General features: G+C 35.4%; 2 protein-coding genes across 2 annotated transcripts; one reads left to right on the top strand and one right to left on the bottom strand.

Annotated features, from left to right (window-relative positions):
* Positions 1-6,103: 6,103 nt before the first annotated feature.
* Positions 6,104-21,606, bottom strand: LOC145006591 (Transducin/WD40 repeat-like superfamily protein). Its single transcript, XM_078965670.1, has 21 exons — positions 21,162-21,606; positions 21,003-21,087; positions 19,451-19,490; positions 19,115-19,363; positions 18,754-18,853; positions 18,597-18,671; positions 16,572-16,670; positions 15,513-15,629; positions 15,296-15,411; positions 14,780-14,879; positions 13,355-13,719; positions 12,542-12,866; positions 11,680-11,894; positions 10,489-10,707; positions 9,948-10,134; positions 8,664-8,917; positions 8,356-8,448; positions 8,185-8,286; positions 7,563-7,935; positions 7,172-7,309; positions 6,104-7,029 (listed from the first exon to the last, which is right to left on the bottom strand). The coding sequence occupies exons 1-21, from the start codon at positions 21,291-21,293 to the stop codon at positions 6,325-6,327; spliced, it is 4,089 nt and encodes a 1,362-aa protein (XP_078821796.1). The 5' UTR covers positions 21,294-21,606; the 3' UTR covers positions 6,104-6,324.
* Positions 21,607-25,347: 3,741 nt separating this feature from the next.
* LOC145007136 (zinc finger BED domain-containing protein RICESLEEPER 3-like) lies at positions 25,348-25,842 on the top strand. Its single transcript, XM_078966123.1, has one exon. The coding sequence runs from the start codon at positions 25,348-25,350 to the stop codon at positions 25,840-25,842; it is 495 nt and encodes a 164-aa protein (XP_078822249.1).
* Positions 25,843-26,841: the final 999 nt, after the last annotated feature.

Raw genomic sequence — 26,841 nt, 5'->3', positions numbered from 1 at the left:
GCTACAACATTCATTAGTGATCATAAGTTATGAGTATTGGAATAAACCCACGCTCACTGGCATCAGTTAATGGAATTTATCTCGAGTGATTGTGAGACGGTAATATCATATAAGTCTTCAAACCTAGAGATATGACTTGTTGCCTATGAGTTGCTTATACATTGATTGTACGTAAATGCATTGGTAACTCAATGTTATAAAACGTGCCTTTGTGTATAATTCAACATGTAGTAGAACAAGCATATGAGTCGAAGTTTATCTGTTCCTTCTTGGATTAGAAGCGATATTTGGGTCCCTCAATGATTTTGTATTGACCCATGTACCGGGCCCGGTCAGAAGTAAGTTGATGTGTTCAATTAAGTTCTATGTCAAACAAATCGGGAAAACAAGAAACAAACTATTGGATAATAAGTAAGACATTGTTCCATGTATTTGTTCGGTTGATATCTAGAACAGAGGATTATATGATCACTTATCCAAAATGGCGCTTCATAGTTCAACAGAGTTTTTGAGAGCTATGATTGTCGTTGGTTCCTGAAGTAATATAGGAAAATATAGTTAGTACACTTATGCAAGTGGGAGACTGTTGTAAAATAGGTTCTGATACCACTAATGGGTTTTGGGAAGCTAAAAACGATCCATTTTATAAAACAATTTATACGGAAAATGGAAGACTTTAAAATAACTAGTTTACTTTTATGATCATTTTAACAAAACCACCAAGAGGATCGAATTACATGAATGAGAGATTATGGAAACCATATGATGTTAAGATAAAACTTGGAAGACTTTGATCCCATTTGGTTTTGGGGAGTTGATGAAGATGACAAAAGAAAAAGAAGCTTGAACTTTTCTACAAGTATCCACCAACAAGTATATGCCACCAAGAATGTTAGTTCTCATCTTGTATGAAGTACTCCTTAAGCCTTTAAGTGCTTATGACAAATGAGAACTAAAGGAGAAGCACTTCCAAGCACCAAATCTATATTACACTTCAAATGAGATCTAGAGGAGGAGGGAAAAAGCTACGACTTTCATCATGAATAAGAGAAAGAGTTCTTCGAAAACTAACTCCAAAAAGGAAGTCTTAAGTCTCTTTATATAGTTAAATACAAGATCTAAGCACCATATCCTTACACAAGTCAAAGGTAAGGTGTTTAGAAGTATGAAGTGTTTAAAAGGAAACTTGCAAGCAACTTATGCCCATGCCCTTACAACCTATGACTTTTATGAGGAGGGAGGGGATATGTGATGTGTCCAACTCATCAAGCATTATTTCTAAGTGTACAAGTTTATATCTATTATATATATTAACTCCTAAATATCTAAATACTTGTACATATTACACAACATTTAAATCATACTATATTAATAAATGTCTTCTTATTCTCTCTAGAAATTGTTGGATAAGGTGTCTAAGTCCATAACTTTATTTGGTATATACTTAACCCGACCCGGCATGGTCCATTTGGGTTGCACTTCACCCGAACGATTTATGGTTAAACCTTGAGAATTGTATGTTTATGATTTTTTAATATTATATAAGTTATAATATATTAATATGAAATCATATTACTTAATTGTTATTGATCATAAATTAATTTAGAATTAATTTGGTGATCAAAAAGGTGACTAATTAAATATGGGCTCTCGTATTTATATATATGTTGGATAATACTCATTTGGAATGGGCTTGGCATGCATGGGAGTCCATGGAGCTTTTAACCTATGGATCCTTGGAAAGGAAGAGTCATGGGTATTAGGGTTTACATGGATGTAACCCTAATCCTCCCTACTATATAAAGGAGCCTGTGATGCTTGAAATGGTACTAGTGTATGTAAAAAGGTGGTGGCCAATTTATTAAGCTAGCATACACTCTCATAAGGTTTTTCCAAGTTTGTGTTGATTTGTGATTTCCATTTAAGGCATCCACATTATTGGTGCTAGGTTCTCAAACTACAAGGAATCAACTCACAATTGAAAGGTATGTAATTCTTTTAGCCATTATGTTTAATGTTCCCCATGCCATGCTAGATAGGTTATTAACCTTGGAAAAACAAAGTTGTATGTATTCATAGTAAAAAATAGATCCAAGGTTTTAGGGTTGCATGAACACCTTAGGAGTGTTAGATTGCTCAAAACCCAACAAAAATATGATTTTCATAAAATAATAATTATTCCCTAATTATTAATAATAAATATTCAATAAGTGACAACTTGCTAAAGGTGTGACCCTAAAGGATCATATGTTATTAGAAAACATCATTCTAAAATGATTCTTAGGCATACAGATCCAACACTTAATCCACCAAGACCAAGGCTACAAACTTCTAGTGCACATCGAAATAAAATAACAACTTAGTGAATAAAGATTCCAAATTTATCCATTTGCATGCCCCCAATCAACCAAACTCTAACCCTAGAACTAGGTTAAGCTCAAAATGTACCCAAGGCATGATACAAAAAGAAGGACAACTTAAGCCTTGCTCATATGGGTCAAAAGACCCCAAAACTCAAGCTTTATTCCCAAAGTTTCACAAACTCCTCAAGAATCTCATAAAAAGGTCCATAATATGCACCAAATCCTAGATCTAATCATTTAAACACAAACGTTTTGAGCTTGAAGACTTACAGAGGTCTAGAAGATGATCACAATGTTGGATCTAATTTTTAACGCCCACATCTTGCACCACAAGCTCACTTTTATCCTTCAAGATGCATAAAAGTAAGATCAATAGGCTAAAATCTTATGAGAGAAAGGCTAGGGTTTGCTATTAAAACTCTATAAAGATGGAGGCTGAAAATGGAGCAAATCCTAGATCACTACTTGATGACGGCCACAACATCACTACTTGATGATGTGGCTTGCGCCACGATTATGAAGAAGCAGCACCGTGACCCAGCCAAAACTCTAAATAAAATTAACTTAAAGAAAGGTAAATCATATACTAGAAATCAGTTCTTACACGGGTAGGAGCATCACTTGGAGGTAAAAAGCTCAGAACTTTCCTATTCATTTTGGTTTTGTGTTTCATGGTCCAATTTCTTAGGGTTTTATCTCAAGATGGAGACTTTTTGAGTAAATTGTCTCCACAAGCCTTGATCTGCCCCATTTCAGCTTCGGATGTGTTGTAGATGCACAAAAATCCAAAATTGGTCATCATTATGGAGTCATGCATGAGTTGTGGTCTTAATGAGAAAAGGGGATAAGACGTTAGAAGAAGTTATAACCTTTTTAGCCATTCAAAGGCCTAAAGGATTCGACTTTATGGTTTAGGATGCAGTAGAGTGCCTAGATCTGTGATATGGACCGTTGAATTAATCGATTTAGACCAAAACTTTGGAGAATGGGAAACTGGGACTTACGCTGGGCGTAATCCCAGTACGCGCCGCGTAAGGAGTCGAGTCCCCTGATTCTGGTTAGCCGGAGTACGCGTCGCGTACACGAGTTCGTATGCCCCGCGTACTGCTTGCGGTTGACTTTCGTTGACTTTTAGGATTTTAGTCAACATTTGGACTTTTGGGACCTTTGAGGGGTAAAATGGTCTCTTAGCCTTTTGAGAGGACATAGGAAGGGATTAGTCTAGCCTTGAGAGCCGTTAATGATTTGAAACAATTACTTTATGTGATTAGGCGGGGCTAGGTCGTTGTTTCGAGATTCAGGGATTTTGAGCACGTGAGTTACTAAACATCAGACGAGGTGAGTCCTCTCACTATACTGTACCTGGAAGGGTACCTATGTGTGACCGAAAGGTCTTATATGCTATGAGATGTATGTGTTATATGCTGATATGTGATATGTATGTGTTATGTATGTTATGTATGATAAGGACCGGAAGGTCAGGAGGTTACGGACCGGAAGGTCGATACGGGTAGGATCGAAAGGTCTACCGAGATTCAGGACGTAAGTCCTTTGAGACACTTGGACCGGAAGGTCCCATAGAGTTATGGCCTGGAAAGGCGTATGTAGGGCGTACGTTAGTCGAAGCAGGTCATCAGTTGGGACTGAGATGGTCAAGGACCAGGATACACCCTATTTGAGTATACTAGGGCGTACGTTAGCCGAAGCAGCGGCTAATATGGAAGGGTACATCAGGACGGTGGTTCTTCTGTCTATGATGGGTATGGAGTATGGGAATGGAGTCCCTATTCTTGTGATGATTCATATGTTGGAACGTTGGTTGGGAAGTAGAGGTTGAGGAGTATGATGACTCATTGTTCCAGTTGAAGAGTCAGGGATATTACTGGACAGTTGAAATGTTTGGTATGGGAATGGTATGAGACTTTGAACGACTAAAGGAAATTGTGATAAGAGGTTGCTGAGGATTTTATCTTAGATTTAGAGTATTTGAGGTTGCTTGATCTCTTTAAAGGAGATTATTGGTCGATGGTGGTGCCATCATCATATCATATTTGTTGTACCTCATTCTCATATTATGTTCTTTATGTATTTTTTTTTTTTCATTGGTTGGATCTCTGATGATAATGTTTAGATAAAAAAAAAAGTTCTTAAATCAGATGCACAAAATGTGTTAGATGAAATACCTCAATGAAAATAAAGTATTTGTTAAGCTGTGAATGAGTATCTGAACTAATATTTTAAACTGTGAATTATAAAAGAATTAGTATATTAATTTGTGAATTGTGATTTTCTTTATCTAGATAAGATTTTTGGAAAATGTAATTGTTCTACATTTGATGGTTTTGCATCTTGAACTCTCTTCCCTTACTTGACTATTTTGTTAATCTGTTAAAAATCTTAATCCTCACTTTTTCATTATCTCCTTCCTCTCAACTTTTTATTCAATCACTTAATAGTATTTAATATATATATTTATTAAACTATGAATTTTGATTGTTTTTTATCCAGATATTATTTTTGGAGTTTGCATATAATTTATGGAGCTTGCTAAAGTGTCAAGAGATCGTGATTTGATGGTGTTATGAGGAAGCAAAACTATAAATAGTATCTATTAAGTTGTGAATGCATTATATTAAGTTGTAATTTTTATGTATTAAGTTGTGAATTTTTTAATTAAACAGTGAATATACTAATTTAATTTGTGAATGTACTATATTAAACTGTGAATTTTATATGAATTTTTGTGTTAAAGTTTGAATGAGTGAATTCATATTTTTTTTAAACTATGAATATTGTATTTTCAATTGTGAATGTCTTAGAAATGTTCATTTTTAAAGAGATTTACAATTTAAGAAAAAAAAATGAATTTGTCAAGATATAGTTCTATTTCGTTGATTAAATTTCTGTAAATTTAATTATAAATAGTCTTTTTAAATGAGATTTGAAATGTTTGTGTATTAAACTATGAATACGACCAAAAAAAAGATCGTTTAATTTTGTGTTAGTCCGGTTGCAATAGGGCGACCTTTCGGTGGCGGTCCGACGATGTTCCAGTTGCCACAGGTGGTGACCATAAGGGAATGAAGAATTTGATTTATTAAATATTAATGTTTGATTTATCTAAATATCTTTTTGAAAACATTTATAAAAAAAAAAATAGTTTTTAGGATTTTAAACTTTTTTGGGTTCTCATTTGAACTACTCCTTATTTTTTTTTTAACAAAAGGTAAAGTTTAATAGTCGTACGTGCACAAAACATCAAATAGTTTTTGTGCACGTACGACTATTAAACTTTACCTATTGTTCAAAAAAAAATATTATTTCACCGGTAATAGTAAATCATCGCCAGTTACATAGCATGTCACTTGGTTGTAGACATGGATTTTTATTGTTTATTATGGACATATATACCATTCAAACCAGATTTGTATATATTTTACTATTAAACTTATTGTACACATTTTACCAATAATATCATATAATATGTTGAAAAATATTATTTCACAAATACATATTACTACACAAAAATGGGTTGCGAATAGCCCATTGCGACTCCAATTATGTGAAGTATGGGGGTGATGGCTCGCTGTAGCGATGATACTAATCACCCTTTATCCTGATAATCTCTTGATTGAAAGTGTAAGGTTTGAACTTGAGACATTCTTTTAGTGTTGTTACTTATTCTCACTACAAGAAGTAAAATGGATGGAAGCGTTGCAAGTAATCATGAATCAAGCAAGGGTCTCAAAATGTGAAATAGCTTATAAAAATAATAACAGAGGGTTACACGATCAACAAACAAAGTAAAAATATGTGATTCTAGTGTTGAGAATTAAAGCAACAAAAACATAGAGAGGAAGTAATGTAATAATGAAGTATGCAACCTACACACAGGCCTAAGGAGGATGTTATATTGGGAGAAAAGAAAGAAAGAAAGAAGAAAATTGTGGAGTAGAGAGTATTACATAGTCCAATCCATCATGGGTAGTTCCTGACGGACACCAGTTGGCCTTGGAATTGGAGGTTCTGGTTTCTGAGAAGGTGGCGGGTCTGTTGGAGTTAGAGGTGCAGTGAGTGAAGAATCAACAGATGCAATAATATCCTTTCCCGCTACAGCAACTACTGGATCCGGAAGGGATGAGTCGGGAGTTAGATTTTCCAAAGCTACATCAGCAGTAGTAGTCGATTCAGTTGGCTCAACCAAAGCATCACCACTGGGTTGAGGCTCCATTTCTGTTGTAGGAGCACCAGACCCTGTATCTGTGACTGTAGTAGCTGCTGCAACTTCTGATTCCGATGGTGGGACTGAAACCCCAGGTTCTGGTGTAGGTGCAGGTGCAGGTGCAGGTGCGTCTGCAGCAGCAGCAACTGATTCAGATGGAGGCCCTCCTATTTGCAAAGGTTTAGCTGGTTGTGGTTGTGGTTGTGGTTGTGGTTTTTTCTGAATGCCAGGAAGAGGGGCATCTATGGAGGGCATTCCAGGGGGAAGAATCTCGATGGGTGGCTTTTTGGCGGCATCGGCAAGACTTGTGAGTTTGGGTTCCTCGAGAGAAGCCAGAAATGCACTGGCTGCGTCCGTCTTTGTGGAAGCCCCATGCTCCATCTCCTTTTGCAGTGTTTTGTTCCATGACTGAACTAAACTCCTCAGCGTTGTCCGTCCATGTGCCTGACCCAAGAACAAAAAAAAAATGTTACAAGTCATACTTTTCTGGTATTGTTCCACAATTTTGTGTAAAGGTTTGTCCCATTAACACACTAGTGTAGAAATGGAAACGCATAGTCAGTGTGAGTCGTTTGTTTTTTCTTACATGGGCATGAAGCACGGCTTCAGCTAGCATTCCTGTATCTTGCCATGATTTCTCCATAAGAGCATTGTCCCCCAAAAGTGCAGCTGCAAATGCAGCCTCCCGCCCGAACCCCACTGATATCAAATTGTTCACCAACCCCTACCAAAAAAAAAATTTAACACCTTTACTTTAGCAAAGAAACATCATAGTGTAGTAGTCATGGACAGGACAATTATTTACAATAAGAGAAAAGAAAATTCCTTAAAAGGGCAACAAAGTATCACAACTGTACAAAAAAAAATGTTACAAGTCATACTTTTTTGTGCCACAGGGTTTAAAGTAAAGGTGAATGCAAGCAAATAAGTAGAGAGAAGAATATGAATTGGATTTTGGAAATGGAAATGGAACATACACCAAGTCGTGTCAACTCTCCATGGTTTGCAAGGCGTAAAGCCAGTCCTCGTAATTCATGACCCTGTAAAGCTCCCTTCACTGCACCAGCAGCTGCTAATCTCTTAAGAGCTTCCCGAGCCACCTCACCTTGTCCAGTGGCATCTGCTGCATCGATAATTCCCAAAAATTCTTGTGCAAATTTCACCACCCCATCAACAGCATCCACAATGTCTTCCTTTTTAGTATTTGCAGTAGTCATACTCAAAGACATTATGTCATTTAAGTCCAGTCCCACAGCATCCTGACCTATGTTCCTGCTGTTACTCATCGTCAGAAGACATTGGAGGGCTCTTTTCAGATCATTGCTTTGCATCGCCAAATCAAACTCCAACCTGAACCACCACACAAAAGGAAAAAAAAAATTACCCAGTCTACCAACTACTTTCAAATTACCTTAACATCCTAATTTCATTTCTTTTTATGTTACACTCTCTCTGGAGAATCTACCCAATCACAGCATTGTACTTTTTTTTTATAATAGCAGTGACAATGAGGACTACATCAGTCTCAATCCCATGCCAAACACAGTACAAGGTTGTCACATGTTTTGTGGGGACAAAGTAAAGTGAGACAATGCAAACCTCTTAGATATTCCAGGTAAATGAAGGGCTTCGGTAGCATAACCCATGCCAAGCAAAAATTGAGCCAAATCATCATGGTGCTCTCTACCAAGCCTACTTGCCCTAGAAAAAGAAAAAGAAAAAGAGTAAGAGTGCAGATGATGAGAATTAATAAAAGATATAGAAATGTACCATTTTACTGCACTAATAGCATCCCCATAGGCGGCAAGACAGCGGCAACGTATTCCAGGATGGCTGAGGGATATTGCATGAGCAAACATGTACCTATCACAGACAGACAGATACTAGGGAATTATACAATATACGCTTTCATGTTGGTTCAGATAGAGGTGAAAGAGTTTAGAATTGATCTCATATTTTAATCTAACCAGATGAGATCTCTCTCTCTCTCTCTCTGACACCACACTCAGGAGCATACTTACTTTAAGATATGTTTATAAATATTTATTAAAAAATGATGATTTGCTTGCAAGAAGTACCTATCAATTAGCCATAAAACACCATCTTTGACACCCACAACAACTAGAGGTCCAATAGGTCGCTTTTGCTCCGCTGGAAACCGAGTGACAGCAACCGCCACTCCTCCACCACCAACAGCTATCTCATCAACTCTTTTACCCTCAGCAAACTTTTGCAACCCGGCATCATCACCACCATCACCTCTACTTTGTTTAGGCAATGTCAAGAAAGGAGGAATAGACGGTGCATGCTGAAAAGAAGCTAGTCGCACAACCTGTTTGAAGTTTCAACAACATAAAGACATTTTTTTTCTATTTAAATATTCTACTCAAGTATCCGTACATGTAGGTGTGATAACAATAAATACCAAGCACATCAACTGAAAACTGTTATTGTATAGTATAGGTACAACGCGTATCATCTCGACAGAAGCCAAACTAAAGAGTAAAAATGCAAACAAATCATCTTACCTTACCATCTTTATTACCTATATAAAAAGCCTAGGTAAAGTAAGGTGTAAGCATGTGATTGTTGAAAATCACTCAAAACAACATAGTTTTGAGTAAAAAAAAATCACCCTCTTGATTTTTTCACATGACTGATTGGTTTCCAGAAAACCCACCAATGCCCAATACTACGGCAAATAATAATTCCATCAAAAAAACACCTGCTGTGATCACTAAATCAAGTCATTGTAGTTGTTCTACACCTAAGCTTGGGTATATAATAGCCCCATTTCCCTATTTAGTATTTACTTATAAAAAAATCAAAGTGCGACTAGCAAAAGCCCATGCCTTATTTTACACCAACTAAATTTGATGTCTTCTTGCCTACTGGACTTGGCCTATAATATTCATTATGTACTGTAGCACAACATGCCAGTTATGCCAGCCAAACAGCAGGTAATCAAGTTATAAGTTGTGCTATTGTCCTGGACATCATGTTAAAAGGCTAAAATGCCATAGATAGTAACATCCTTTTCATTGATTTGTTTATTATAGCATCCAAGTTTCTTTTATTTCTGTTATAGCATTGTTTATTGAAAAATCTACCCAATTAAAAGCAATCCCATCCAAATACAAAGCAATTCTCGCTGCTATAATTGGGTAGAGATTTCAAAGTATGATGTCCTAATGAGTATATAAATGAAAACACAATATAATAATCGGGTGTGTATTTTCGAATTTACAATGCCCTAATAAGAGAAAAAAAATTGTAACGGAAGTAGGATGCTACAATACAGAAATAAAAAAGGAAGCCGATTTTATGATATGAAAATAATATAATCCAAATGAGTAAAGTACCTGTAGCATTGGTGGTCTCAATGAAATCCTCTCCTGTGCAGCAGTTTGAGGAGTATCAACTGCAATTAGTGCTAGCTCTCCATGCTCAGCGACTGCCCGTGCCTGTGCCTCCCTCTGTTTCATCTCTTCTTTTCTCCGTTTTGTTTCGATGTCAATAGGTGCAACACCAGCATCCACAAAAACACACCTAACACCAGCCAACCACCATAAATGTATGTGTAAGAGACCCTCATAGGGATGATTTTTACTTTTAGGCTGATCCTTCTACTGCCATTAGACATTAGACTGATGCCAATGGGATAAAAATTGCACTTCTTTTCCCCATCCAAAAAGTTTGGGATAGGGTGCAAAAGACATAAATCGTCATTGTCATCAAAAACAATCATAGAAAGCTTGTCCAGTCCTGTGTAAAAAAAATGCAGCCAATATCCATCCTAATCTAAAGATTGAAACGTGTCGGGGAATAACTCTCAAGAAAGACTGCTAAGGAATATATATATATATATATATATATATATATATATATATAAACGTAACTTACTCAATTGTTGTTGGTGTAGCCACAAACAGTTGCCTGCGATGCCAAACTGCACCAGTGGCATGAGGAATGGCCACATCTCCCAAGTATCGGTACTGAGGTCGCAAGGAAGATATGGCGATGTACTGCTGATATGCAAAAGCACAATACTCAACAGTTTGGTCCCAGGCTGTCCATTCTGGCTGAGGCAGCATTCCCCCCACGGGTTGAAAGCTTTCCCAACTACAAAAATATATATACATAAATAATTACTCAATCATATGCATACTTACTTGCAACAACCATCATATAATTAGGTTCAAATGCTAGAAATACCTACCTACTTTTATTTATTTCTTTATTTCTTTATTATAGCATTCCACTTCCATCTTTTCCTATCCCGTTACACCATTCTACGCTCTAAAATCTACCAAATTATACCAATGTTATGCAAATACAAAGCAATTCTCACTGCTATAGTTAGATAGATGTCTTAATAAGAAAAAGAAATTAAAATACCTGGGTAGATTTCCAAGTACAATGCCTTAATATCAAGTAATCTAATGTAGGGGGGGGGGGGGGGGGGGAGGGGTTGAGCTCAGTTTTTTTCCTAAAATTGAAAAAGTCAGTTTCTAGCTGCTTTTCGGGTTTCCATAGAATCAGTTTTTGGGGTGTTTCACAGTCTTTTTGGTTTTTTAGTGTTTGTATGCTAGAGTAAGAAGCTTGTGTGATTCTAAACTACTATTTGATTTGACTCAATCAACTAGTACTCATACTCTAGTATGTGCTGCAATTTCATTTGTTTTGAATGAGAATTAGGGAAGTTTCCCAGAAAAGTGGAATGGAAATTGGAAACCAGACAAACAGTTTAATTTTAAAGAACTAATCAATTAAACTTATACATAAAACAACATCGTTTTTAGTTTTTCTGTAAGATCCTTTTCTGGTCTTGTAAGAAAATACCAGTTTTTATAAGAAACAAAAACAAACCATTTGTTTTTCAAAACAACTCAGTTTTTTGGTTACAGGTTTTCGGTTTTTGAGTGTTTTTAGCATGTAATACATAGACGTAGACATGCTTGATATATAAAACAACAGAAAAAGATTAAATAAATGACAATTGTGAGCTTCTAAAAGCATATTTAGCATATATAACATCACCACTAGTTTGACCAAAGCATTCAAGTGATGATGAAAAAGAAGGTGCAAGTTTACCTGTATAGCTGAAAGTTCTGAGGTGCTGCTTCAGCAGGAGTTCTTTGAGAAGAAAAGCCATCATCCATGGTGCTGAATGAAGAAAGGGCACTGCTGCCAAAGCCTGACAAGGGCATTGACTGGATTGATGAAATAGAGGTGGCAGCAACAGGGCTAACCCTTCTTGATGTCCGGTAGGCAATGCCAAGTAGTGTCCCTCCATGCAGTCCAATTACCTAGAAAGAAAAAGTCTTAGCATTCACCACATAAACCATTAAGGTCACTCTATCTGTGAGGAATATGCATTAGTACTAAGTAGTGGGATAGACTTTCTATTACTATAATCAGAAAGATCTCTTAGGGGCGCTTGGTTTGCAAAATGTTTAGGAAGGAAGTGGAATTTGGTTGCAGGAAATGGAATGGAATCCCTGAGGCAGATGGAGACGCGAGAATTGTTTGCTTATGGAATTCTAGGGTTACAAGAGTATTTGAGTATTGTTTTACCAAGAAGAAGAAGCTAGATAGGAACTGGATGGAATGTTAAAATACATTTTGTGCAACGAAATTCAATTCCGTACTCATTTGCATTTGCAACCAAACACGGCACGGGATTTAAATGGAACTGGATTCGAATCTTGGGCAAATCTACAAACTTATGAAAGAGCATGGGACGAGGGAGGGTGAGGTACAATTTTAGGATAAATATTCAGTATCCCTGGCCTGGATTTAATTCAGGAAAAAGAAATACTGGCATCAGTTTGAATTGAAGTAGAGAACATTTTCAAAAATGCAAAACAGTTGGGCCCCGTCCCTTTTGTTACACATGACATGACAGAACACAACATAACACAAGAAGAAAATGGGAGAGGAAATTCATACATACCGGTTCAGTTCGGGCACCAACGGACCTCATTAATATGTTGGAAGTCCCATCATCCAACAAAATACGAACTTGAACAGTTGCGGAAGAAGCAGCTGCTGCAGCCGCTTGAGCTGCAGCAATGGCAGCAGCCTCTTTTGCCTTTCTGGATGAACCCCCTTTTGGCAATATGGGCATCCTCGGAGCTACTGCAGATTCCAACAGTGCAAATCTGTCCCGACAAGTATCCCATGCCAGGAGTCTCGCGCTGCCTGAATCAACAATCGACCAGTCACTCACCTTGTAGATCGAGAAGTATGGAATATCAGGCCATACGATTGCAACATACCTGCAACCACAAATGCACTTTCACTTACTTATTATTATAATTCACACAGATACACACACACAATCATCTTTATTTTATTCATGCCCTTCTTGGAGGTGCTCCATTCGTTAGAATGGAATCTAATCTGTCAAAGGAATAGGAATATCAAGGATTCATATTTCATGCATTTGGTTAGCGGGCAATGAATGAAAATCATTTAGTAACATCTTTATATATATATATATATATATATATATATATAAATTAATTCAATATACCATATATAATGAGGGCGTTTTGGTCTCTTAAATAGAAAAGAATTTCCTCCATCCATCATGGAATTTGAAATTTTCACGACACCCTTAATGTTATTGGACTGAACAAATCGAAAAACAACTTAACAAAGAAAGCCGCCCTCATTTATTTATTTTTCCTTCCATTTCCTAAAGTATGCAATCATTATCTCAAATATTATCCATATCCAAACAGAGAAGAGAAGAGAGCCTTACTTTCCAGAACTGCTTACTGATAGAACAGAATAGGAATCATGTGGAACGGGAGTGCTGATATGCTTTTTGATCTGTTTCACATTGAGCTGCTCAGAAGAAGAATCTCCTCCCCTTAATTTCCCTGCATCAGTCAAGGATCCATTACTTCCAAGTGAAGGATTTGGTGTGTTGGATAATTGAAACTGTATGAGCTTCAGTTCCCTTTCGACTACATAAACTGCTGCATGTTCACGGCTTTCTGGTGGTGATGGTAGAGGAGCAACAGCAGGGAGAGACCTTGGATCAAATTCACTCAGTATCACGCCTATATTTGTTCCAGTTGCAACAATATGTGGCTGTAAGGGATGTGCCACCATCGAATATACCTATAAATATAATTAATTGCATCATCATCACCATCCACCCAAACCAAACAAATATTTACACCCCTCTATAAATAAATAAAATATACCCATACCCATCTAAATGCAAGAAATAGCAACATACGTTCATTTATTTGTTTTCTACACCATCCGATTTTCCTTTCTTTATGTTACACTTACAGCATTGTACCTCTAATCTATCTCTTATTAAGCCATTGGATTTTGAAAAATGTTTTTTCTTTGGAAAATCTACCTATTCATAGCAGTGAAAAATGATTTTTTTTGGATGATATTGCTATAATTGGATGGATTTTCAAAGTGCAATGATGTAATAAAAATGGAAGAAGGGTGCTTTAACAAGCAAGTCAACAGAAGTACGTTGCTATTCTTGCATATAACGCTCAGTATCATATTCATCCCTTTATTTGACACCTAGTTTCCTTATCACTGTATTTGGACACCTCTCTCTCACAATCAGACAGATGAGGCTGGGTAGGGACAATGAATGCAGTGTTTAGAGGTTATTTGAGGCTTTGTACGAGTTTATGTTAATCCCTAAACAGAGAGTTCAATGTGAATTTTGAGCTTAGAAGAATATAAAAAGGTCACTTAGTTTTTCATTTTATGTTGCTTGAGTCATTTTATGTGTAACTTGTGTTTAATTTCATGTCTTTAGTGTATGCACACATTTATGAAATAATGAGCACAAGGTTTACCAATAACAAAAATACATGCTTACATATTTCTTTACCCATAGCAGCAATATGTAACCTGAAACTTAGAAATGAACTACACTTTTTACCCATAATAGCAATGTGCTTACACTACTTTACTGCTAATAGCAATATGTATGTAACAATGAAGCTTGTAAGCCTTTTACAACTCTCAGGTTATATGTTGCTATTATGGGTAAAAAATAAAATACACTAACAAGAACAAAGCACATTGCTATTCTCCACAATTTGGCCATTTGTTTAGCAACACATGCATCAATGTAAATATAGCTTCTCATTAAGCTAAGCTTTCAACAAGCAAAATTTACAAAAGCCACATACATACATACCCTAAGCTTTTTATGAGACGCAAGTACTTGTGGAGGAACAAGAGAAGAAAGTTCACATAATGGCCTTGTTAGAGCAGAATAAGTGGGGTGCTCAATTGCCCTGCAAATTTTTACAAAGAGAAAAATAATTACTTAACCAGAAAGCAGCAAAATATTAAGAGCTATATGCAAGAAATAGTAATCTACTTTCATTTATTTGTCCAGGCAGCATTATTATACTTGAATTTTTTTTGTTCCATGTGGGCCTTGGGCGGCTCAGATGGTGTGGTTTACCATGTTTTTTATTATTAAGGCATTGTACTTTCAAATTTTTTCGTATTACAGAAATCTATGATCTATCCAGTGAAAATTGTTTTGAATTCAGATGACAGTGCTATAAGTGGGTGGATTTTTCAAAATCTATAATAAGCAAATCACTGGAAATATTTAACCCTAACCCTAGCCAATTGGTGCGGAGTCCTAAAATATCTGATACTTCCACAGATCTAGTAGTATAAGAGAAGAGATAATAAATACCATATGTGTGAATCTTTGACACAAGTTAATATATCAAGGTTGGGTGCTCGAGGATGGCACCAAGATGCCACACTATGACAAGCCATTTTAGGGACAGGCTTAATACGCCGTAATTCCTGCAAACACATGACATAGATGACAAGACCAATCAATCAGTTGAAAAGTAGAGATTGGTTTTTTCAATCTTCGAAATACCAAGGAGGAGTGCAGTGTGTACCTTGAATGACATTGTATCCCAGATGGCTAAAGTCTTATCCGCACCTATTGTTATGAGCTGAGGTGCACTTCCACTCACTCTGGATAACTCAACAGCCACAACACCACCGTCATGTGCCTTCAATGGTAATGGTATCTCAGATGTTAGCCTTTTCTTTTAGAATAGGGTTCAATGCAAGCCAAACTTCCATAAATATGTTTCAATTCTTCCTATTACATCATTGTACCTTGGTACATCTACCCAATTATAGCAATTCAATGTCCTCAAATGTCAAAGATACAAAACCAATTTTTTTTCTTTTCACTGCCAATTTAATGTCCTAATAAGAAAAAAGTTGAAACTAATAACAAAATAAACATGTTGTAGTAGAAAGAAATCAAAGTATTATCCTATAAGTCGCCAATAAGTGATTTTGTTGTTATTTCTGCATTTAGAATATCAGTATCATCTTGTCTTGCACATTGATTGTTATCTATGTTATAAGAAAATAGGTGCACACTTTTAGACTAAGTATTATGTTTTCACTTGCATATTCTTACCCATTAGGCTACTTCCACACCAAAAAAGAATTAAAAATAAAAATAAAAAATCACATTCAGCAAGTCCAAAATTTTCAACATTTGGAAAAACATCAAATGTAACAATCAAACAACATTAACCCTTTGAACACCAATTACATACCAGAATCTTAATACTTTAACCATTTTGGCAAGAAGTAGCAATATTTTTCCAAAACTTTTTTATTATAGCATTGTACTTCAAATTATTTATTATTAGGACATTGTACTTTGAAAAATCTGCCCGATTATAGTAATAGGTAACTTGCTACCTTTTAAACAGGATACCCCATTGCTATGATTAGTTGGATTGTTTAATGTACAAAGTTGTAATAAGAAGAACTGACAGTACAATGCTATATTAAAACAATTGCTGAAAGGACATGCTGTTTCTTGCATTTAGTCTATAAAAGTAGGAATACGATTTTACTCATGTATAACTTTAAGGATTACTCGAGTATTTTTGTATGACTTGTGACAGAAATAAAACTGGCATGGTTACCTTGAAACTCAGCTTAGGCACAAGTTCTCGTGAATCTTGACCATGGTCTGCGCTCCAAAGTACAAGTGCACCATCACTACCACCAGAGACCAGTAGAGCCTGTATACAAAGATAAGTGCATGGTGATTAAGAACAAAACTTTTAACTATATTATTTACCATCATACAAAATGATGCAATTGTAAATAAAATTATCCATGCTAACTGCTAGCCTAAGAAAAAATATGTTCTTAAAGAGTACTACGTTTATATCTATAATCAAAGACAGAAAATATATATATATATATATATATATATATATATATATATATATATATATATATACTACAGGGTAAGGTGGGCAGAAGATCATTCAAGAATCCAAATCCCTGGAAGAAAACATGATCCCTAGTTTACAGATTTTCTAAACTCTGTTTGTCATGTGAAAACATTACCACCATAACATGAATGACTTGTTGTGAACAGCACGTGATGTGACCAATGTTGCTGGGTCTATTTGTGTTTTGTTTTTCTTTTTTGTGCTTAAACTCTCAATAGAATGACATAATCTTAAAAAATATGAGTAAATTACACGAATGGTCCCTATGGTTTGGGGTAATTTTCATGTTTGGTACTAACTTATTTTTTTAACTCGGAAGGTCCCTACTGTTTGTTTTTGTTGCGCGTTTGGTCCCTTTCTTACCTAAAAAGACTATTTTGCCCTTGATTTTTTGATTTATTTACATAAACACACCTCCAACCGCACTTCCACCTTACCTTACCTAACCCACCTTATTTAAATAAATTAAAAAAATGAAGGGCAAAATAGTCTTTTTAGGTAAGACATGGACCAAGCGCACAACAAAAACAAACTGCAGGGACCTTCCAAGTTAAAAAAATAAGTTAGGGACCAAACGTGCAAATTATCCCAAACCATAGGGACCATTCGTGTAATTTACTCTAAAAAAATATCTCTTGCAATGATTACAAGTGACACATTTCAAGTTTGCTACACGAACATTCACATAGAGTTGAATATGATATAAACCAAAGAGAAGAAGAGAAGAATCAAAAATCTCTCTCTCATTTCCATGTAATGCTGCTAGAAATAATTGGCACTAATGTTTACGACTCACATTGGCGATATCTAGGAAGCCTCCACAGTGTGTATAAACAATGAATTAGGCTTAGTTCTAAATTAGAATTTAGACAGTCCGTTTGTTTGGGTGGAATAAAATGTCTCCAAGGAATAAGGATTGGTATGATCATGTTTGGCTAGCCTATAGGAATGGAATGGATTTTTTTTATATCAACTCTATATTAAATATATTTATGTTGTAGTCTGGGTATTTAGAACAGAGTTGCTTACTTAAAGTTGAATGATTGAACTGTATATGTAATCAAAAGGTTACAAGTGATCATATGTCTTCCTAGAACAGAGTGCTAACTAACTTTCCACCACCTCTTGTTTATACTAGGATTAGCACCGACCAAACTAGAATATGACACAAATACCCCCAGTCAGCCCATTTCCTCTTACTGACAAGTGTAACAAATTAACAAACTATTGTTTACAAAAATAAAAAGTTCAACATAATATAAGCTCATTAAAACTTAAGCCCAAATAAATTATGGTCAAAATAGTATGTTATTTTATTCTAAAAATATAAAAGTGTAATTTAATTATAATGAAAAAAAAATTAACAAAAAAAAAAACTGTCACTAAAAGTTACATAAATAAAAATGGGTTATATTGCAATATTTCATTCCATTCCATGATGAATGAAAAATACCCCAGGTTAAGGAACAAAAATTAACAAAATGGAAGGAACCATTCCATTCGTTCCTTGATTCCATCTACCCTAAGTGGTTCCATGTTCTATTTATTACCAACAAAAATAAAAACAAAACAACATACCCTTCCTGTTTCTTTGGAGGATGACAAGGATAAAATCTCACCCATATAACTAACTATGTTTAATCTACACAATTACAAGATTTAATTAAGAAACAGCATCAGCATGCTTTAGTTTGAATAAAAACATACCTCTCCTGAAGAAGCCATGAAGGTCATCAAGCAAGCTATGGAACCTTTGTGACCACCCGTGTACCTTCTTACAAGCTGCATCCAAGAAGGAGTATATAAGTAAATAGAGTTTAGAATCATAGACAAGGGGAGGGGAGATCTTAGTTGCAAAGCAAACCTTCCATGTTATCATTGAAAGGACCCTAATCACACCATCTGATGAACCGAAAGCCACGAGAGGGCCATCTCCACCACCAGATTTAGAGAGGAACTCCATACTGCAAGAGCAAGACAAAACAGAATGTGTTAATATATCTGAATCTCCTGCCTCCTAATAACCAGCAAAAGCACATGAAATCCTTCTTCTCATATATAATACCAGTACCACCTTTGAAAAAAAAAGACTTTGGAGATGCAAAGGATTTCATTTGTTTTAAATTTAAGTCTAAAAAAATCTAGAATATACATAAGAATCATAACTTCCTTGGTGTTTTATATAAAAGGATACAAGAAGCATTAGAGATGTAGTAGTGACTTGCCAGACAAGTGAGCGGTTGTCTAGATCCTGCTTTGGCACATCTCGACCACGCATTGTGACCAAATCCAAAAAGATGGCCTTGTTTTCACAGCAGATGACAAGAAAATGTCTTCCTTTTGTTGATGGAGCCGGAGAATTGAAGGCTGAAGTCAACTGATTCACTGCTGATGGTGGTTCAGCAGCAGCAGACCGGTTACGCCACAACTGCCAATACCTTACATCATCATCATAAAAGCTAACTTGCCGTACACTGAAATCACATACATAATATCTATTAGTATTTCACTATTTCTAGCTTCACATTTCATAAATCATTAATCAAACACAAATCCCTTACCTCCCTCCACGTAGTGCTTCTGTTGGTTTCCCTTTCGACTCTGTCACATAAAAAAAACACTAGATTCATCTTCTCCGTTTAATCAAAAACCAACTAACATCTATTATCTATACCCAAATAATGATTTCAGCTCAGGCTTTTACAACTAGAATCACGCATATTTATTATGCAGGGAGAATATACACCAAGCAAAACTTCCTAACAGATCACTCACAAAGATATAATAATAGGTTGGTTCACTGTTATTTAATTTACTAACACACTGGTCAACATCATATCATATGATCAACATCATACGGCATCGTTTGGTTCACGAAACAAATGTTCATCAAGTCACATTCTCAAATTGGAATCAAGCTTAAATTGCCATCTCATCTACAAACTAAGCCCTGTACACTAGGATGATTCTATAGATATGTTTAACTAAGTTAGAAATTGCTTGTAGGCATCATTGTAGAGTTTATTCATCAAAAACTTATGACTTATCAATATCCACATTTACACATATACAATTTCTTATAATTATTCTTGCTTACTATGTGTGTCACATCTATACAAAACAAATTAAGTTAATATACTATTCATTTCATGATTCATGGATTATTAAATAAGAACAAGATTCTTTACTTTAGCCGCAAAATGACACCTGTACCCAGTGGTCGACTAGTCCCCAACAGATGGACCGACTAGCATCTAGCGACTACTGACTTTTAAGATATATGCCCAACCTCTCTCTTTGTATATCTATATCTGAATTTTGATAATAATTTTCACTTGGTATTAACTTTTTCCAATATGATATATATGACTTTTATAATTGAAAATGAGTGTACAATATAGTTGTTCTTAAAAATGTGTATCTCATAAAAAAAATGTCTTAAAAATGTGTATCAAACCTTGTCCTCCTATGGATATTGGTCATATCTAATTTTGCTAATATTAATTGCTTTACAACTTAGGTAAGCCAACTAGTCACTGGCCTCCGCTTGACCCCTAGAGACTAATGCCTAATAGGAACAATAAGTAATGTGACATGTGTCACTATAGAATGGGTCTTCATAACCAGCTATAGAGATATAAGAAACATGCATCTTGTCAATCCCTAGGCAATGCTGTCTTCACTACAGTAGTCGGGGTTCAAATACAGTTAGTTACTGCTAGTTACAAAATTTTGATTAAAGTCCAACTCCAGGGCTTTATATTCAAATATCTCAGATAAGTTTTCTATCTTGCCTCTCTCCATTACATCAGAACTATCATCCTATTAGCATCTAAGCTCAATGAATCACTTGGTATTACGTGTGGATCTAATGTCCTATAACACACTAATAAGCAAACTGGATTCATTATGTAAAAGAGCATCTCAAATTTTGAAACAACAGAAAATATAATTGACCAGAAAGAAAATTCAAACTCCTCAGATACTTTAATTTCTACTTAGTAATAAAGAAAGACGCCATCAGTTGTTAATTGGAGAATCATTTCTCATTAGACATATGAACTCAATTGAATGTTCATGAGTATGCTAAGGTCGCAATTATAGTACACCAACCTGATTCACCCTCTGCAAGTTTCTCCAACTTGGCACCAACCAAACGCCGTTCATCAACACCACCAGCTTTCAACTCATATATCACCTAACAGTTCAAATTGTATAAACTAACAAAAAAAATAATTTAAAAATGAAATTAAATGCCGACAAGCTAATCACCTGGCGGTGCTCCCAGTTCCAAACTGAGACGTGATCCGATGCATCAGCTGTGACAAGCCACGGATGAGTAGGGTGCAATTGGATCTTCACGATCTTGTCATTCGTAGGCCGAAATGCTTTCAGACGTAGCATTTTACCCCTCTTTGCACTTGCGAATCACTGGAGCTATGGATCTGATAATTAGAAGCAGAAACAAAGAAAATCTACGGCTCCTTCTTGTCGATTAACACTCACGTTTCTCATAAGATCATGAAATTGTTGATTATTATTTGGTCAGGTTCTGAATTGCGACTAAGTCGTGGAACTCCCCGGCTCCAGAGAAGGTCAAATTGTGGAGAAATTGGTCGATTGGATGGCCGGGTGAATCAACGGCGACTGTATGCTGTAAAGCCCGACGAGATGTATTTTTCCCTTCGGTTAGAGACACCTTGACATAAGTGTGTTGGATCACAATATTTGTGGCGAATATGTAATAAAATAAAGTAGAAGGGCTTAAAAGGACATACCAAACATGTCATTATTTTTATAACTTCATAGCTCCAAAGCTTATGATTTATTATCATGGTTTTAAAAATAAAAAGCTCATAAACCTTGGAGGCTTATATCGAAGCAGTTTTAGAAAATATTGTTTAAAATGTAATAATGAGTTACTATGTGTGAGCCTCATGTATTACACGAGTTGATCTAAAAAAATATCAAACAGTGTAAATAAAAAATATTTTTTAATGTAAAACTTTAAAATAAGAAAGAAAGAAGCATATTTATTGCAATTTAATATTATATATATATATATATATATTTAATACTTTACATATATAGGTATATGATTTTAATTTTAAAAATTGAAACAAATCAAAAATTGACAAGTGGATAATATTTATTTCAAAAATACCACAAAATGATAAGTATCAAAACTCATGAGAGATCGACATGTGGCAAAAAAAAACATTCATTTATTAAGGAGGATTCTGCTAACGAAACTCAACTTGTGAATTTACGAACTCATAATTAAATCATTATTTTTCAAAACCAAAACACCAATATTTTTCAAATTGGCATGTATGCACAATTATGAACTTCTAATGAGCACAATCAACAATCATACAAAAAAACCAAAAAATAATCGTCAAATCTTTTTTTGAAGCTAAATATGGCTTAGACACAAAATTTTGAGAAGATTTGTGTTTTTGTGTTGAAAAATGATGAGTTGATTATGAATTCGCAAGTTTTCACAAATCTTTTAGGAGGTCATATGGTTGCTGACTGTGCACATTCACATTCCATATGACTGTTTATTGTGCATGCATGCAAATTTCGAAAATAAAAAAAATATATAAATAAAATAATAATTGTCAAATCTTTTTTAGTCTATATATGGCTTAGACTAGGGGTGAGCAAACCCGAACTAAGAAACCAAAAAAAACCGACGAAACCGAAACCGAAAAAACTGAAACCGAATCAAAACCGACGGTTAGGGTTTTAAATTTTTAAAAACCGATTTTTCGGGTTCGGTTTCGATTTTTACCCAGAAACCGGCCCACTAAACCCGAGAAATCGACCCTCTTTAAAAACTGAGAAACCGACCCATAAACCCGCAAAACCGATGATTTTTACTGACCAGTTTATTTTATATATATATATATATATATATATATATATATATATATATATATATATATATATATATATATTAAAAAATAAAGATGAATAAAAGAAGCCCTTCGTCATTTACTTATCCCATTTTCGTTTTGCCCTACTCGCAATCGCATTCTCGCATCGGCACATCTCCCAGACTCCCACTGAAGTGAAGAAGCTCCTCAGGTACTTAATCGATCGCGCAGTCGCACACATCTGAGGCTCCGAGCCTCCGACGAGACCTGTAACGGAGCCCCAAACCTCCGGCGCAATCAACGAGACCTGCAACTCCTCTGTATCGTCAAATACGGTTCGTGTTTATTCAAAATTCATGTTTAATTGTTTATGTTCTTCCTAATTTTTCTGATTTCATATAGAATCTTGTGTTTATGTTATGAATTTCGCTTGTGAGTTGTTGTCTGGTTCGTTTTTTTTTTTTTTTTTTTGCCTGATCTGTGTTCGTTTCTTTTGCCTGATCTGTGTTCATTTTTTTCCTGATTTTTGGAAATTGTTGGTGTCTTGGTGTATCATCAAGATATGTGTACTGTTCACTGTTCAGGGATACAATATTCATGGTGGTTTGTATCAATTTAATGCATTGCATTTTGTTTAGAGAAAACTACAAATGTGGTTCCAACCAAAATGGTTAGTTGTTTACTGCTTGCCTACCTTTACTTTATCAATTTCCTTTTGTTGTTGTTGTTGTTGTTATTATTATTATTATTATTATTATTATTATTATTATTATTATTATTATTATTATTATTCAGTTTATTGTTGTGAAATGTTGATATCAAAATAATCAATTTGATGCATTGTATTCTGAAAGATGTGAATCTTATTGTTTGCATATAGAGTGTTGAATTGAAGCTTCTTATTTCCTGAAATTTTTTGGTTTACATATGGATTGGTGATTGTTTTTTTCTATGTAGATGGAAAGGTCTCAACTAGATGCACAAACTTTTGATGTTGATGCTCCCCAAACCGTTGATGTTGATCTTGATGTAGATGAAGGAGCTGATGAAGTAGTTGCAGATAATAAGGGTGGTGGTCATAGAGTATCTTGGGTATGGCAACATTTTGATAGAGATGTTGTAAAGAAGGGTGTTAAGAAAGTGAAATTCCCATATTGTTCAACAATGATGTGTGCAAATTCAAAGAAAAATGGTACGATTGCAATGGGAAATCATTTAAGACTCTATTGTCCAACATCTCCTATTTATGACCCTAAAGGAAAAGTTGGTGATACGAAAAAACAATCTGTGTTGAGTTTCAAAAAAGTGGGAGACTCGGGGGCTACTTCTTTGGAAGTTCATTCCTTCAGCCAAGAGAAATGTAGGAATTCCTTAGCCCGCATGTGTATCAAAGACAATCAACCTTTTAGTATAGTTGAAGATGAAGGATTTAAGGAATACTCACGGGATTTGCAACCTCTATTTAAATTGCCCTCAAGGTGGACTGTTGCAAGGGATTATTTGCAGATATACAAAGAAGAAATGTATAAATTGAAGGATGTTTTAAAAAATCAAACTGTCTCCATTACAACTGATACTTGGACATCCATCCAGAACATTAACTATAGTTGTTTAACGGTACATTGGGTTGATGAGACGTGGGTTTTGAGAAAGAAAATTGTGAACTTTTGTCCCATTGCAAATCACAAAGGTGTAACCATAGGCAAACTCGTTTACAAATGTTTACAGAATTGGGGAATTGAGAAGGTGTTTACAGTGACTGTAGGTAATCCTTCCTCAAATGATGGGGCAATTAGGTATCTAGTGACCATGCTTAGGGGACCCCATGCTTTTTTGGATTGAAAATATTTGCATTTGAGGTGTTGTGCTCATATCATAAATCTTGTGGTTAGGGACGGGTTAGAAGAACATTTTAGTTCCATCACAAAGATCTGAAATGTTGTTAAGTATGTGAGGTCATTGGGTGCTAGGTTTGCTACATTCCTAGAGTGTGTTGAGAAAGTGTAGATTAATTGTAGTAAGAAACCATCCCTTGATGTTGACACAAGGTGGAATTCTACATTTTTGATGTTAGAGACGGCAGAAAAGTATGAGGCGGCATTTGATAGGTACTTTATATACTATTAAGTATGATATATATATATATATATATATATATATATATATATATATATATATTAATTTACATACTAATGTTTTTATTGAATTTTATTTTGTATTGTAGGCTTATTGCGATTGATAGTGGTTTTAATATTTTTTGTGGAAGTGAGGTTGATGATGGTGAAGTGACTACGAGAAAGAGAAAAAGAAATGAGAAAGTTGTGGGGACTCCCGATGCCGACGATTGGGAGGTTGCTAGAGGGAGGTGTGTGTGTGTGTGTGTGTATATATATATATATATATATATATATTACTTCAATCATGAAATCTGATATTGTTTAATTGCTTTGGTAGGTATTTTATCGACTATTTGAGGATCTTTTACAATGTCACAAAAAAGATATCCGGGTCCAAGTATGTTGACAGCAAATATATTTTGTAAGGAACTTGTGACAATGCAAGCAAGCATAACTAGAATGTGTGCAAGAACGGCAAAGTCGATGAAAGAAAAATACGACAAATATTGGGACAACATTGAGAACATGAACTTCATGCTTCATATTGATGTCGTTTTAGATCCCCGCAACAAGATGTGTTATTTGGAGTATTGCTTGGAGTTGATTTATGGTAAGAATTCTACCAAAACAAAAACAATTTTGGAGCATGTCAACAAAACACTAGAGGACTTGTTTCAACACTTCAAGAACAAGACGGAGAGAGAAAGATGTGCAAAGACAAGGAGTGCATCATCTTCTACCCCTAGTTATTTTGATTTTGGGCATGGAGTTGATATGGAAGACGATTTTGAAAGGTTTATGGAACAACGTGGGCATGGGGTTAATAAAACAGAGCTTGAGATTTATTTATCAGATGGGATAGAAAAACGGGTGGAGGATTTCCAGATTTTGGGGTGGTGGAAATCTAATTCAAAAAAGTTTCCTGTACTTTCTGAAGTGGTGAAACTTGTTTAAGGAATGCCAATCTCCACAGTTGCATCAGCATCGGCATTCAGTACTAACGGGACGGTGATTGATGAAAGTAGAAGCTCCCTTTCACATATGACTACCGAAGCTTTGATTTGCGCACAAGATTGGATACGGGACACCCCAATTGATATCCAGTTTTAAAATATGACGACTTTAGATGTTGAAGAGACGCGAGAGAAGTTGGTGCCAATAGAAACCGGTAAACATTTTACTATTTTTTACATAATTATAAGTTTGTAATTATATATGTTTATAATTAATTAATTACATACTATTGTTTTGGTTTGTAAAGGAATTGGGGTGTGGTCAAGGGAGTTGCGTGGATGAAGATTTTACTTGAATTTTAAAGGTTTATAACTTAATTATTATAATTTTATACTTTTACACAAGTTTATTGCTCAATAATCATTGATTAATACTAATGTTTTTTGGTTTGTAGATAAATGGGGAAGTGGTGAAGAGATTTACATGGATGTGGATTGAAGATTCATGTTTGCATGTTTTGGTTGTAATCGACTATTTGACTATTTCGGACTTTGTGTTTTAGTGATTGTGTGTTTGGATGTAATCGTCTAATCGACAATTTCGGACTTTGTGCTTTAGTTTGATTGTGTGTTTGGTTGTAATAGACAATTTGGTTGTAAAACTCATGTTTTTTGAAGTATTTAACTTCAATTAGGTGTTTTTTGAATTATTTAACTTATTGCTCCATTTCTGGAAAATGGGTTTAAACCCAAAACCCATGGGTTTAAACCCAGAAATCGTAAGTGTATGGGTTGAACCCAAGAAACCGAGAAACTGCCCAAACCGATACCAGAACCTGAGAAACCGAACCGACCAGAAACCGATGCCATTAGATTCTGAAAACCAGAAACCGATCATTTACGGGTTGGGTTGGGGTCCAAAACCGACCCAAACCGACCCATACACAACCCTAGCTTAGATGCACCATTGGGAGAAGATTTGTGTTTTTGGTTTTTAAAA

Source organism: Lactuca saligna, chromosome 7 (genome assembly GCF_052625555.1).
Source record: "Lactuca saligna cultivar CGN05327 chromosome 7, ASM5262555v1, whole genome shotgun sequence".
NCBI classification, from domain to species: domain Eukaryota; kingdom Viridiplantae; phylum Streptophyta; class Magnoliopsida; order Asterales; family Asteraceae; genus Lactuca; species Lactuca saligna.
The sequence above is the reverse complement of the archived record's forward strand: the minus strand, read 5'-3'. Positions and strand labels throughout refer to the sequence as shown.

Excerpts from the sequence above, each read along its gene's own strand:
- LOC145007136 (XM_078966123.1), top strand. The coding sequence starts at position 25,348 with ATGTGTGCAAGAACGGCAAAGTCGATGAAAGAAAAATACGACAAATAT.
- LOC145006591 (XM_078965670.1), bottom strand. The coding sequence starts at position 21,293 with ATGCTACGTCTGAAAGCATTTCGGCCTACGAATGACAAGATCGTGAAG. Across the intron at positions 18,672-18,753 it reads TTTCAATGATAACATGGAAG|CTTGTAAGAAGGTACACGGG; the intron begins GTTTGCTTTGCA and ends TCTTGGATGCAG. Across the intron at positions 11,895-12,541 it reads TTGGTGCCCGAACTGAACCG|GTAATTGGACTGCATGGAGG; the intron begins GTATGTATGAAT and ends TTTTCTTTCTAG.